Below are 14,738 nucleotides of genomic sequence, written 5' to 3' on the forward strand. Positions count from 1 at the left end.
CTCAGCGCCGCCTTTGACACCATCGATCACACCATCCTCCTCACCCGACTTGAAACCACCTTTAACATTACCGGCACTGCCCTCTCTTGGATTAAATCATACCTCTCTGACAGACGTCAGTTCATCTCCATCAATAACTGCAAATCCCCCACTGCTCCCCTCCCCCAAGGTGTCCCCCAAGGTTCAGTTCTTGGCCCCCTCCTCTTCATCCTTTACCTGTCCCCCCTCGGTCACTTAATCCGCCGTCATGGTCTCCAATTCCACTGCTTCGCCGATGACATCCAGCTTTTCATCTCCACCAAGTCCATCTCCACCGCCACCCACTCTATCCTGACAAACTGCATCACTGAAATAAAATCCTGGCTTCAAATCAACTTCCTCAAACTTAACTGTGATAAATCTGAAATAATCATCATTGGCCCAAAAACGCTCACCAAGTCCACCCATAACTTTGCCCTCAACATCGACGGTTTCCCAGTGTCCACCTCCCCTCACATCCGGAATCTTGGCATCATCTTTGACCAAACCCTCTCCTTCGACAAATACACTAAACAGATCACAAAGACAGCCTGCTTTCACCTGAAAAACATCGCCCGTCTCCGTCCATCCCTCTCCTCCGTGGCTGCAGAAACCCTCATCCACGCCTTCATCACTTCCCGTCTGGACTACTGCAATAGCCTCCTTTATGGTTCACCCTCAACAATCACCAATAAACTCCAATACATTCAGAACTCCGCTGCCCGTCTACTCACCCATTCCCGGACCCGTGACCACATCACCCCCGTCCTTTACAAGCTTCGCTGGCTCCCCATCTCCCAGAGAATCCAGTACAAAATCCTCCTCTTGACCTACAAAGCCCTCCATAACCTGGCCCCATCCTACCTGGCTGACCTCCTCTCCAGACACACTCCCACCCGCAACCTCCGCTCTGCTGGTACCAACCTCCTGACCCCCCCCCCATCCGGACCAAATTTAGATCCTGGGGGGACAGGGCCTTCTCCATCGCTGCTCCCACCCTCTGGAACTCGCTACCTCACACCATCAGAGACTCCTCCTCACTCACCACATTCAAAACATCACTAAAGGCCCACCTGTTCAACACTGCATTCAACATTTAACCCACAGCATCTAACCCCTGACTATCTCCTCTCCTTCTCCCTCCTTTGTGCTTTGAATATTTCCCTATTGATTCTTCTTTTTTTGCAATTGTTTTTATGTTTTGCTATGCATTATGTTTTGCACTCTGTCAAAGCGTCTTTGGGCTTCCTGAAAAGCGCTATATAAAATAAATGCATTATTATTATTATTATTATCTGCTATCTCTTGAGGTGTAATAACACATTTATTAATGCAAAAAAACCTGACAGGAGACTGCAAAATTTTACTTGCACAGTATTTACATTTTTTGTTTCTTTTTTAAAATATACTTATGAGTCTTAGCATTTATGTTTATCTTAATGGTTACACCTGTAAATTTATTTTGTATCTTAATTGGACTTTCCTCTCATCAACAAATGTTCCTAATGCTTTCTTATTTACCTGTTCTGAACATATCTGGTGTTTACAACTGCAAATGGTATTCATCCTTCCATATTATAAAATAAACTATGATAATAATGTCAAAAATATAGTCTTTGATTACATTGTTCTTTTATTTATCTCCTAAAAATTTTTTTATCAACCTTCACCAAAGCAATGGATAGGCAAAAGTGTGGAGAAAGGAAGTTACTACATTATGATCCAAAGCATACACCTTCACCTGTGAAACATGGTAGAGGTCATGTCATGGCTTGGGTTTGCATGGCTGGCTCTGGAACAGGCTCACTCATCTTTATTGATGGTGTAACTAATGACGGCAGCAGTAAAATGAATTTTGAAGTACCGGTCAGTATACAGAAACATTTTGTCTGCCAATGTACAAGAAGATTCCTCCAAACTCATTGGGCGGTGCTTCACCAAGCAGCAAGACATTGACCCAAAGCACACTGTCAATACAACCAAGGAGTTCATCGGGGGGAAAAGGTGGGAGGTTTTAGACTGGAGAAGTCAATCTCCTGATTTAAATCCAATGGAGCATTCATTTCACTTACTGAAGAGGAGACTAAAATCAGAACCCCCAAAACAAACAACAACTGAAAATGGCTGCAGTAAAGGCTTGGCAAAGCATCTCAAAAGAAGATACCAAGAGTTTGGTGATGTCACCAGGTCACAGGTGTGATGCAGTTATTGTATGCAAGGAATATGCGTCCAAATACTGACTACTATACTACTCTAATTTACTTTAAGTTAATCTGTTCCAATAGTTATGCTTACCTAAAATGAGAGGACTGAGAATAAAAAGTGTTGTTGCTCTACAATGGTAAAATATATTTACATCGAAATTCCAATAAATAAAAGCTGACCTTCTGTACTCTTGCCTCATATTCATGTTTTGATCTCACATCCAAATTTCTTGAGTATATAGTAATAATAACAAATTTCACTTCTCTATTCCAATACTTGAGGGCACGTTACATGTTTTCTTGTTCTTCTTCATTTTTCAAAATAATGCTTAAAACACATGGAAAGGTTCATCATATTTGGTACTTATCGAATATGGATATCTAACATGCCCCCTTTAAACCCCACATAAAATTGCAGCCAAGTTCATCCCGACTGTATCCATGTGTCATATCAAATGGTAGATGTAACTCAACTTTTGTGCTGAGATAATATCACATCTACAGAAGACTGAAATGCAAACAACTTGGATTTTGGTTATTTTTCTTATCAATCATTTGAAGTGACATTTTCCAAAAACCAAACCATATCATTGTTTTCATTAACTCTCCAGACATCCCCCATCCACAACATCTTGCTTACCAGGCAGGCGGTCATCTTCATATTCCGTCCAAGTCTGAATCCAGACTTCATAAGGAAATGGCTCATTGGGAAACCACATGGCTCATCTGCAAACAATCAATCAAGATTTGTTTTAATGCACCATACCCTTTTCCAGGGTCTCGGCGCTGCCAAAGCAGTCTCTTAACAAGGGTTATGCTGGAGGTTCGTCGTTGCCATACCAGCAATCAGTAAGAGCAGGAAATTGCAATTTGTTCAGGATGCCAGCGAAAACTGACCTACTCTTCATAAAAGACACCGAGGGACATAGAATGTCCACAAACCAAAGCCCGCAAACAGGTCCTCCGGCTTAGCATCCACCAACAGACAGCGCACACAACTATGTCTCGCTTTGCATGCAAAACACCAGGATGACAGTTTGTAGCTCGGACAGGATTCAAACCCATGCTGGAAAACTCAGAGTGGAGGGCACACACTTCCATGCTATCTGCTAACCCTTTGTTTTTTTAATATATGTATGTCTTTAAAAAGAGGCTTATGGAAGAGGTATGCAGCTTACTGAAAATAGGAAATACGGATTATCATTATCAATAAGGAGGGATGCCAAGATTGCCTAAGAAGCATGCACCTTCACATCTCGGCTGTCTAGCCTGGGTTCCAATATCGGCCAAACTATAATCTGTCACACTTGTGTTTCGCAAGTACAGTGAGACATCAATGTGTGCGCCTGTCTTGGATGTGTCTTGGATGTGTCTTGGACGGATGCAAAAACCGGGCATCCCGTCTGCCAGTTGTTAACGATCACATTGCATCCTTTGCAAAGAGGAGGCAAGCTATCGCCGACACCCTCCAAATTACTCCCTTAACCTACAGGGGACACTGCATCAGAGGCACAGCCATGCCCTCAGCAAATGATGCAACCAGCAGCCATATGCTGCATACGAAAAGAAGAAAGAAGATATCAATGAGCAATGAGATAGTTGGGGAAAGCTTGGCAAGAATGAACCCAGAAACAATTCTCACTTTGCCTGATAGATAAGTTACAAACTACAAAGCATCATCATTATTAATTAGGAACATGCTAACACATATGATCGTTTGCTTAATGGTTAATTTGTAGTGCCATTGACTTGAGTTTAACCAGAGATGGTGACATTTTGGTTTGAGCATCTGCTCTGAGTCAGTGAGGTCGGTGGTTCAAATCCAACCCGACTAGTCCCAAAGACTTTAAAAATGGTACGTGCTGCTTCTTCGCTTGACGCTCAGCATTTAAAAGGATAGAGCACGGACAAACAACCATCGGTTGACAACCATTGTGGAGGCTTGATGAGCCCAATGGGCCTCCTCCTGCATTGAAGTTCCTTGTAATGGAACTCATAAGTTGCTCAAGGTGTCTTTGCAATCGATAATATTGCCATAATAATGCAAAGCAACTGTAAAGTTGACAGTTCGGGTAAAGGCTAGTGCCTGATGTTGGCCTAACGGTTAAGGTGGCTCGCTTGAGATATTGGGGTCCTGAGTTTGAGCCCCATCATGCTGTTGAAATAACACCAGATGGGTTGACTCGGCCTGTAATACTTCTGAGGTCGGCAAAATGAGTACCAGATTACTGGTAATAGGGACACTGCATCAGCCATACCTGCAGAAAATGATGCAGTAAAGCAGCCACAGGCTGTATACAAAACAACAACAACAACAACAACAAGGTAAAAGCTCAGCAGGAAGTAGTTATTTTAATGCACAGTAAGAAAAGACTCATTGCTGAGCTGAGCAGAGGTCGCAGACGGTGTTATTTTAATTTATCGGGGTTCAGCTGATCACTGTGTAACGCTACGCAATTTGGATATTGCTTTGGCATCTCGTTCGCAAGATTACCACTCGGTCATGGAAAATTTGGGCTTCATTCAGTCTTTGCCCTTTTCTCATTTCTTTCCTGCAGTTTGCAATTGTGATGTGTCCTGCTGTATATTCAAATTGCATCTCATCATATTGTTGCGGATATGGGATTTGCATCCATCCATATCCACTTGTAAATATTCCCCTATTTCCTCAATACTTCCCAACTATCCCCAATCCCCCATTCCCTAGTCCCATTTTCTGTAAACAACACTCTGTAGACCCGACCTCCCCCTATTTCCCCCATTAAATGTCGTGCCCAGGTTCACCACATCTCGTGTAAGACAACTATAGGACATCTTGCTAGTTATTCTTAGTCTATGTCAGTTAAGGACTCGTTTCCATTAATTCTGACCCTTCGTTGCACCAGAATGTGATTGTATGGCACCGTTAGGAAGTTTAGGACCTCCCAATACCTCCCCGCAGCTCTTCCTCACGGTTCAGCAACAACAACAACAACAACAACAGCAACGGCAGCGGCGTGCACAGGGAGTGCGCGTCCTCACTCCGGCTTGGTTGGTAGGGGGTGTTGGGAGGGCACGAGGCCTTCCCAACGAGCCGCCATCGAACATGTGCTCGACGGGGTTACCAAATAGGGGCTCCCTGTCAGCTCCTCGTCAAGGGTGGAGCCCGGTAACCCCCGCACCCAATGGAAGCGGCGGACCAGCCCCAGGGGGGCGGAGCCAACCAGCCGAGGGCGTGCCACTCCCCGCTGAGCATGCGCAGGGAGAGGGAGGTGACGTCAGATGCGCGCTGAGCTTGAAGCAAGAGAGACGTCCCTTCCGAGCGCTGTGACACCTCCCTGCATCTCTTGGACCGTGCTTGATCCTGTCCCCGAGCCAAGGTGCACCTTGTGCTATCAACCTACCTGTCCATTCCTGCCATCAATCCCTGTGTAAGTCTACCTTGTTCCGTTTGTCTGTGGTCTGTCTCGGTTAAGATAAGACTGTAATTAAGTGCCTATCTCTTCTGTGTCTTTACCTCACTGCCTTGTAATCTACCCCCTTTTCTCCACCACTGTAATTATACCCTCCTCCGGAGGTCTTGAGAACTGTACCCCTTGCGTCGTTTCATCTATCCCAGTCGTTGTGTCCTTTCCATCATTGATTTAGCATAGCGCGATTTGGCCAACGTTTGGGTGGAATCGGGTGAGTTGGGGAAGAATCGGGGGAACTGTTAGGTCGCGGCAATACCACCGCTCGGTAAATAACATCTTAACCACGTCCGTAACAATATTATCAACAAATCTGCATTCTTGGAAAACTAAAATATAAAAACCTAACTTACAATTTTAGAAGATGAACACATCTAATAGTCAAGATGGTTCTATTATTTTCCTTTTTTTAAGGGTTGAAGGTTCATGGAAGAGTTGTTATACAAGTCGTGCACGCACATGCAGACATTGACATATGACAACAGTGGACTTGACTTTAGACAAACACAGCCGGTGACCTTAGGCGAAGAACCTTCCAGGGCACCCTCGGTACAGCAGTGCCGGATAAGCCTTGCCAGAGCCGGGGGCAAAGAATATTTTCTGGCCGGTCTCAACATGAGTGCCATCCCCGGAGCACAGGATGTCTGAGGTTGAGTAAATAATCTCTCATCTCTCTGGCTTATTTACGTTTTGAGTCGAAGGAGCTATATTAATTAAATACGTTTTTTAATTTTCCTCATTTAATTGATTACCTGCACATATATAAATAATATTAAAAACTGAAAAAAAAAATATATATATACAATCATGAACGACCATGTACATACCGTACAACCATGTGCATACCGTACAGAGCACCTCCTTAACATCTGACTTATAAAAAAATAAAAAAAATAAAAAATACAACCATGAACCATCTTTCTAAAAATAATAATAATAATAAAAAAATACAACCATGAACCATCTTTCTAAAAAAAATAATAATAATAAAAAAATACAACCATGAACCCGTCTGACTTCTAAAAAAAAAAAAAAAAATATCAGAAAACTCTCAAACAAAACTTATTAATAAGAATACTGAAATAATATATAATGGACAATAAGACAAACACTAATGGAATATTTAAAAAATAGCACAAAGTGATGCGTACATCCCCCACGCTACGTGGGGGTGTCCGCACGGGGATGTACATTTGTACAAACCGTACAGAGCAAGCACCTCCTTAGGACTTTTTTTTTTTAAATCATTTTATCAGTTTTTTCTGAAACAAAAAGTAAAAGTAATCATGATTATAGTCAGAGGTTTCCATTTTTTTATTATGGTTTGGTACGCACGAAAAAAAGAAAAAGAAGTGAGGTTCGAGTGTGCTCGTCTGCTTTCCCAAGCGCCACTCCGATTTTTAAGGCCGCTCTCAGCTTATTGTCTCCCTTACCATTCTCACTCTTCTAATAGCGCTTTTTTGGAACGTCCGCTCCAGACGAGACACTCGCAAGCCGCTCATTTTTTAGTTCCAGATGTAGCTTAACCTCCTCTTCTTCCTCCTTACTCGCGCGTTCTCCTTGCATCTATTTTTTTTTAATCTTAAAAGTTATAAACTTACAATATAACTTATAAATTATAATGTTATCATTTATAAACTTAATTTTGTATATTTAAATTTTAAAATCACAGCATATTAAATATCAGCATTATTGCAGAAGAATCTTACCGACACGAGCTCAGCAAACCTCCTCTTCTTCCTCTTCGCTCAAGTGTTCTCCTGAGATGTGTTTTTGTTTAATCTTATGTCATAAGTTATATGACTTTGCCACCGAAGGTGGATGGAGGTTATGTTTCCACCCCTGTCGGTCTCTTTGTTTGTTTGTTTGTTTGTCTATCTATCTGTGAATAAGATATCTCAAAAAGGTGTGGACGGATTCTGAGGAGATTTGGCAGAGAGATAGTGTATGTGACACGGATGAAATGATTCGATTATTTATTTTTTTGTATACAAGATCGAGGCTCGTGTCAGAGCTAACAATAATCACAAAAAACATAAACGGACAACATAAACGAAAGATTTTGGTGAAGATCCGGATTCGGATTCGGCTAGTAGAATTTTTAAGTGATTCATCATTGGGAGATAGGGCGAAACCGATACATAGCAGGATATCTCAAAAGGTTGTTGACGGATTTGGACGAAACTTGGTATCCAGTTGTGTGTGTGACAAGGACGAATCGATTCGATTTTGGTGAAGATGTGAAAGTGGATTCGGATACGAGAATTCTTTAATTTTTAAGTGATTATTCACAATTGAGGGATCGGGTGAAAAGCGATACATAGCAAGAATCTCAAAAAGTTATGGACGAGTTATGACTAAACTTGGTGGACGAGTTGGATAGGTGACATGAACAAGCCGATTAGATTTTGGTTCCAGTCAGAATCCAGATCCGGCCTATCGGTGGGATACAAAACATAAACTATTCGGCCTGGCAGAGGTATGCCCTCTACATAGTGCCGTTATACTTAATTATAGTGTTTTAATTCAGAAACTTAATTTTATACACTTACATTTTGAAATCACAGTATAACAGTACTGTATATCATAATTATCATGGAAGAATCTTACCTACACTAGCCTCTGTACTGGTAGTACTGTACGCTTTTCAGCTTTCTTAGCATCTTTGAAGTAAGTTGTTTTTTTTTGTTTTGTTTTTGCCGCACATGAGTATCTGTATCCCAGTTAATAGTTATGTGAACCCTCGATTATAGTTACTTTATGATACAGAACAGAACAGATTACCAAGTTTGGACCATATCCTGTGTCCACCCAGCTATTTTCCGTTGTAAAAAGAGAAACTGCATAAAACCATTTTCTTCACTCAATTTTTTGGGGCCAGACAAGATCTGGGGCAGGGGGCAAATAACCCACTTGCTTGACCTCTGACCTCAAAAACAATCGTCTTTCAGCTCGTCACTACCTCTACTAGGTGGTGAACTTTTGTGAAGACCAGATTTAAAATGTGACCTGTAGGTGACTGACATACAAACAGAGAGACAACCAGAACAAGAAAGATGTAGTGTAGAGCACAATACTTGCAAAATCCTGAAAACAAATTTGGCCTTAAAAATAACTGGTAGTTGAATTCAATAACCAAATGTGCATATCGTGTTCAAATTTCAAGTCAATCGGATGAAAATTGAGAATTTTAGAAATTTCACCTAGGTTGTTGACTTTTGGCCTATGTTGACCTTTTGGTCGACCTTGACGTAGAAAATAATTGGTGATTGAATTCAGTGACCTGATATGCAGATCCTCTTCAAATTTCAAGTCAATGAGATAAATATTGAGGATTTTCGAAATTCCACAAAGTTCCTTTCTTCCATGTAAGTGCTGCTTCATCAGGATGAAAATCACCTTTTCCTTTGGCCTATGGATTTTTTTTATGTTGTAGGCTCCAGTCACGGGATATATATTCCTCATCGAGGCAAGGCCTTAAATAAAATAACTGCATAAAGAGAAATAAAAGAGAGAGAATGTAAAGGTGAGGAATAAAAATGAGTAAACGTTTATGATGAAAAGTGTGTGATGTTTGTTTGCGAGAAAGAGAGATTGAAGCTAGCCCGCTAGCTATAGTTTGAGTGAGACAGAAGGTAAGACCAGCAATCCTGACAAGGAGAGTGTAAGATGGTTTCGGGCACCACTTCAACGCTCCTAAATCCGAACGGTAGTACTACCCTGGGCGGTTGCTGTCCACAACCTACTACCTAAAAAACCGGTCCAAATTGGATGGGTGTTTTTTAGGAGACACCATTTCCTTACTGGATGGTGTTGGCTCCCGAAAGGAGCTCATCTGCACTTTAAGAAGGTATTGTTTTTAGTCCTGCAGGGTGTCATAGTCACCCTCCCCACTGGCAAACCAGTGAGGGTAGTCAAGTCAGTTTAGACACCGACTACCGGACCATGCGGCAGGTAGCACTGGGTTGCATGTTACCAGTGGCAGTCAAGAGACAGACCTGACTAAATTTTGTTGGCCTTTGGCCTATATTCACTTTTTGGCTGATATTGACCTCAAAGATAATTGGTGGTTGAAATAATTGACCTGATATGCCAATCCTCTTCAAATTTCAAATCAATTGGATGATAATTGATTTTAGAAATTTGACAAGGTTGTTGACCTTTGGCCTATGTTGACCTTTTGACATCAAAATCAATAGGCTTCTTCCTTATGGGAAACTCTACCATTTGGTGAAATTTCATGAAAATCGTTTTGATATTGTGACCTGTATACGACTGACATGTAGACAAACAGACAGACAGAATAACACAAGCGACCAATCAATATATGTGTACATGAAAAATATTTGATTTCCGCAAAGAAATAACAGACCAGACAAAGCAATATATTTGCGAATCTTCTTCACAAGTAACAAACAGACAGGGGTGAAAGCATACCTCCGTCCACCTTCTGTGGCAGAGGTAATAAAGTTACAAAACCAAATGTTGAGAGAGGCAAGCTCATTATCATGGGTGCTTTTGTAGCTAAAGACGGCCAATCACAAGTGACATGCAAACAAACTGGGAAAGTGAATTTGATTATAGTGTAGGGGCTGCTGCCCAAACAACCACACACAGAGATAGCAAATGGTGCAACCTGCACGTTGCATATCCAAGAAGACCAGACCACTTGATAACCGTGGTTTTAGGCCACAAATTGTAATTTGTTAAAGTTGCTGGTGATGACTTTCGTACTCTTCGCGAATGACACGATGGGATCTTTAACGTCCACCAATGATATGAGTGCCAGCAGATGCGTCCTCCGGCTTAACATCCCTCCAACAGATGGCACCCGTTATGACACCTTACCTTGCATGCGGTTTTTATGGCGACAGTTTATAGTCAGCTCAGGAATCAAATCCAGATATGCAGCAAAAAGGTAAGTGTACACCTCCACCATGAAGTCTGATGTAGGTATGCTGACGACTGTGGGAATGAAAGTGAAGTGATGTTTTGGGTGTGAGTCCCAAAACTCACCCCCCCCCCCCCCCCCAAAGCCCTCTCCCTCCCACAGATCTCTCGATGTCCCTGCTCTCAGATGTTGTGTTTGTGTTCCTCCCCCTCTCGCCCCATCTTGTCTACCGCTCCCCATGTTATATGTTTTATGTGTCGGTTTGTCTTTCTGTGTGATTAATGTTAGCTCTTTCACGAGCCTCGATCTTGTATACAAAAAAAAAAAAAAAAAAAGTTCTTCAAAGTAAGAGAAGGGGCTCACATGTGAAACATCGCTATTAATACAATCCTCGGCTGGTTTGCGTTAGCTTTAGGGAAATACAGTGCATTCAGAAAGTATTCAGACCCCTTCACTTTTTTCACATTTTGTTATGTTGCAGACTTATACTGAAATCGTTTAATTCATTTTTTCCCTCATCAATCCACACTCAACACCCCATAATGACAAAGAGAAATCAGGATTTTAGAAAGTTTTGCAAATTTATTAAAAAGAAAAAACTGAAATATCACATTGACATAAGTATTCATACCCTTTGCTATGACACTTGAAATTTAGCTCAGGTGCCTCCCATTTCTCTTGATCATCTTTGAGATGTTTCTATACCTTGATTGGAGTCCACCTGTGGTAAATTCAATTGATTGGACATGATTTGGAAAGGCACACACCTGTCTATATAAGGTCTCACAGCTGACAATGCGTATCAGAGAAAAAAACAAGCCATGAGGTCAAAGGAACTGCCTGCAGAGCTCAGAGACAGGATTGTGTCGAGGCACAGATCTGGGGAAGCCTACAAAAAAATATCTGCTGCATTGAAGGTTCCCAAGAGCACGGTGGCCTACACAATTCTTAAATGGAAGAAGCTTGGAACAACCAGGACTCTTCCAAGAGCTGGGGCCGCCCGGCCAAACTGAGCAATCCGGGGAGAGGGGCCTTGGTAAGAGAGGTAACCAAGAACCCGATGGTCACTCTGGCTGAGCTCCAGAGATGCTGTGTGGAGATGGGAGAAACTTCCAGAAGGACAACCATCACTGCAACACTCCACCGATCTGGGCTTTATCGCAGAATGGCCAGACGGAAGCCAAACAGGTCAATCTTGGTTTCATCAGACCACAGAATCTTGTTTCTCACAGTCTGAGAGTCCTGTAGGTGCTTTTTTGCAAACTCCAGGCGGGCTTTCATGTGTCTTTCATAGAGGAGAGGCTTCCGTCTGGCCACTCTGCCGTGAAGCCCAGATCGGTGGAGTGTTGCAGTGATGGTTGTCTTTCTGGAAGTTTCTCCCATCTCCACACAGGATCTCTGGAGCTCAGCCAGAGTGACCATCGGGTTCTTGGTCACCTCTCTTACCAAGGCTCCTCTCCCCGGATTGCTCAGTTTGGCCGGGCGGCCAGCTCTAGGAAGAGTCCTGGTTGTTCCAAACTTCTTCCATTTCAGAATTATGGAGGCCACTGTGCTCTTGGGAACCATCAATGCAGCAGAATTTTTTTGTAGGCTTCCCCAGATCTGTGCCTCGACACAATCCTGTCTCTGAGCTCTGCAGGCAGTTCCTTTGACCTCATGGCTTGGTTTTTGCTCTGATACGCATTGTCAGCTGTGAGACCTTATATAGACAGGTGTGTGCCTTTCCAAATCATGTCCAATCAATTGAATTTACCACAGGTGGACTCCAATCAAGGTGTAGAAACATCTCAAAGATGATCAAGAGAAATGGGAGGCACCTGAGCTAAATTTCAAGTGTCATAGCAAAGGGTATGAATACTTATGTCAATGTGATATTTCAGTTTTTTCTTTTTAATAAATTGGCAAAACTTTCTAAAATCCTGTTTTCTCTTTGTCATTATGGGGTATTGAGTGTAGATTGATGACTATGAGGGAAAAAATGAATTAAACGATTTCAGCATAAGGCTGCAACATAACAAAATGTGAAAAAAGTGAAGGGGTCTGAATACTTTCTGAATGCACTGTACCTTCATCTTTGGAATGACTACAAGAAATAGATTTTTTTTTTAAAGGGATCTCTGCTGACAATCAGACTAAGATTTTCAAATTCAGACCAAAAGGGTGTTTGTGTACCTATTTGATGGCCAACACATCTCATACATTACTAATAAGACCCCTTCAATAAGACCCCTTAATAATAACAATAATAATAAGACCTTAATAATAATAAAAAGACCCCTTAAATAATACTAATAAGACCCACCTAATAAGACCCCGTTACCCGTCCCCCCCTCCCCCTGTCCCCCCCTTCCCACGCCTCCACCTCCCACAGATCTCCTGATGTCCCTGCTCTCAAATGTTGTGTTTGTGTGCTTCCCCTTCTCTCCCCATCTTGTCTACCGCTCTCATTATATAGCTCCCTTATTATATACTTTGTGTGTCTGTTTTGATTTTTTTGTGTGATAAATGTTAGCTCTTTCACGAGCCTCGATCCTATATCCCCAAAAAAAAAAAAGTCAGCTGCAAGTCTGTTAACCTACTTGGGCTGATCAGGATCCACATGGATGTTATTCAAGGCCTTTACCTTATATGGCACTCTACACGTCAATGTTATTTCTGGGTGGTGGTTAAATATATTCGTCGAGAAACGTGTCAAAATGCTTCTCTAGCACCAAATCGTAGCAGAAAAGCACCTGTTATGGTTCATTTAGAAGGAAGCAGACCCCAAGAACCAACGCTCCCCAGCTTCCATGTGCAAAATGAAGAATGCACGTTGATAGTCCCATGATGTGTTTGTCAAGAAATCGTAATGTCAAAACTGCTGCAGGCACCACATGGTGGCAGATGCACAAAACATGGAAGGAATATCAATGAATTTTGATCACAAAATGCTTATGATTATGGGATAAAGGCTGAGAATAGTCTTGTGTTCAAATCCGACTTCATCAATCACAGCAAACTACTTCAAATAATGTCAGCTGCATATTTTCTGCATATTTTTTTTATAATCCAAACCACACGACCATGTCCTGGTTTATTTACAAGCATATTCATGTGGAGTACAGGGAGGGGGACAATAAGCCTTGTCTAACACCAAAAATGGTTCCTTGTGCGAGTTTGATGCTGGGTTGGGAATTCCAAGCCAAATTCCATAAAGTAGTGGAAATCGAGACAAAAAAACCCCGTCACTGGGACTCCAGCCCAACGGCCCTGCCAATGGGACTCCAGCCCAACGGCCCTGCCAATGGGACTCCAGCCCAACGGCCCTGCCAATGGGACTCCAGCCCAACGGCCCTGCCAATGGGACTCCAGCCCAACGGCCCTGCCAATGGGACTCCAGCCCAACGGCCCTGCCAATGGGACTCCAGCCCAACGGCCCTGCCAATGGGACTCCAGCCCAACGGCCCTGCCAATGGGACTCCAGCCCAACGGCCCTGCCAATGGGACTCCAGCCCAACGGCCCTGCCAATGGGACTCCAGCCCAACGGCCCTGCCAATGGGACTCCAGCCCAACGGCCCTGCCAATGGGACTCCAGCCCAACGGCCCTGCCAATGGGACTCCAGCCCAACGGCCCTGCCAATGGGACTCCAGCCCAACGGCCCTGGCAATGGGACTCCAGCCCAACGGCCCTGCCAATGGGACTCCAGCCCAACGGCCCTGCCAATGGGACTCCAGCCCAACGGCCCTGCCAATGGGACTCCAGCCCAACGGCCCTGCCAATGGGACTCCAGCCCAACGGCCCTGCCAATGGGACTCCAGCCCAACGGCCCTGCCAATGGGACTCCAGCCCAACGGCCCTGCCAATGGGACTCCAGCCCAACGGCCCTGCCAATGGGACTCCAGTCCAACGGCCCTGCGACTGGGACTCGAAGCCAACAGCCCTATGACTGGGACTCGAAGCCAACAGCCCTATGACTGGGACTCGAAGCCAACAGCCCTATGACTGGGACTCAAAGCCAACAGCCTTGCAAATGAGAATCGAAGCCAACAGCCGTGTGACTGAGACTCGAAGCCTGCAGCCTTGCAAATGAGAATCGAAGCCAGCAGCCATGTGACTGGGACTCAAAGCCAACAGCCCTGTGACTGGGACTCAAAGCCAACAGCCCTGTGACTGGGACTCAAAGCCAACAGCCCTG

The 14,738-nt window shown here is 43.5% G+C and overlaps 1 protein-coding gene across 4 annotated transcripts in view; it reads right to left on the reverse strand.

The window, feature by feature from the left end:
- LOC137431675 (putative methyltransferase-like protein 25) overlaps positions 1-14,738 on the reverse strand; it is a 145,383-nt gene that overhangs the window by 78,899 nt on the left and 51,746 nt on the right. For all 4 annotated transcript variants that reach the window (XR_013624175.1, XM_078782313.1, XM_068123266.2 and 1 more), the window contains exon 6: positions 2,863-2,948. Coding sequence is in view for 3 of the 4 variants with exons in the window: in XM_078782313.1 (XP_078638439.1) it covers positions 2,863-2,948 (86 nt within the window). In the remaining variant the exon portion in view is untranslated. The remainder of the gene's footprint in view (positions 1-2,862; positions 2,949-14,738) is intronic.

The sequence above is a fragment of the Myxine glutinosa genome, chromosome 7 (assembly GCF_964187855.1).
Source record: "Myxine glutinosa chromosome 7, kmMyxGlut1.1, whole genome shotgun sequence".
NCBI lineage: Eukaryota > Metazoa > Chordata > Myxini > Myxiniformes > Myxinidae > Myxine > Myxine glutinosa.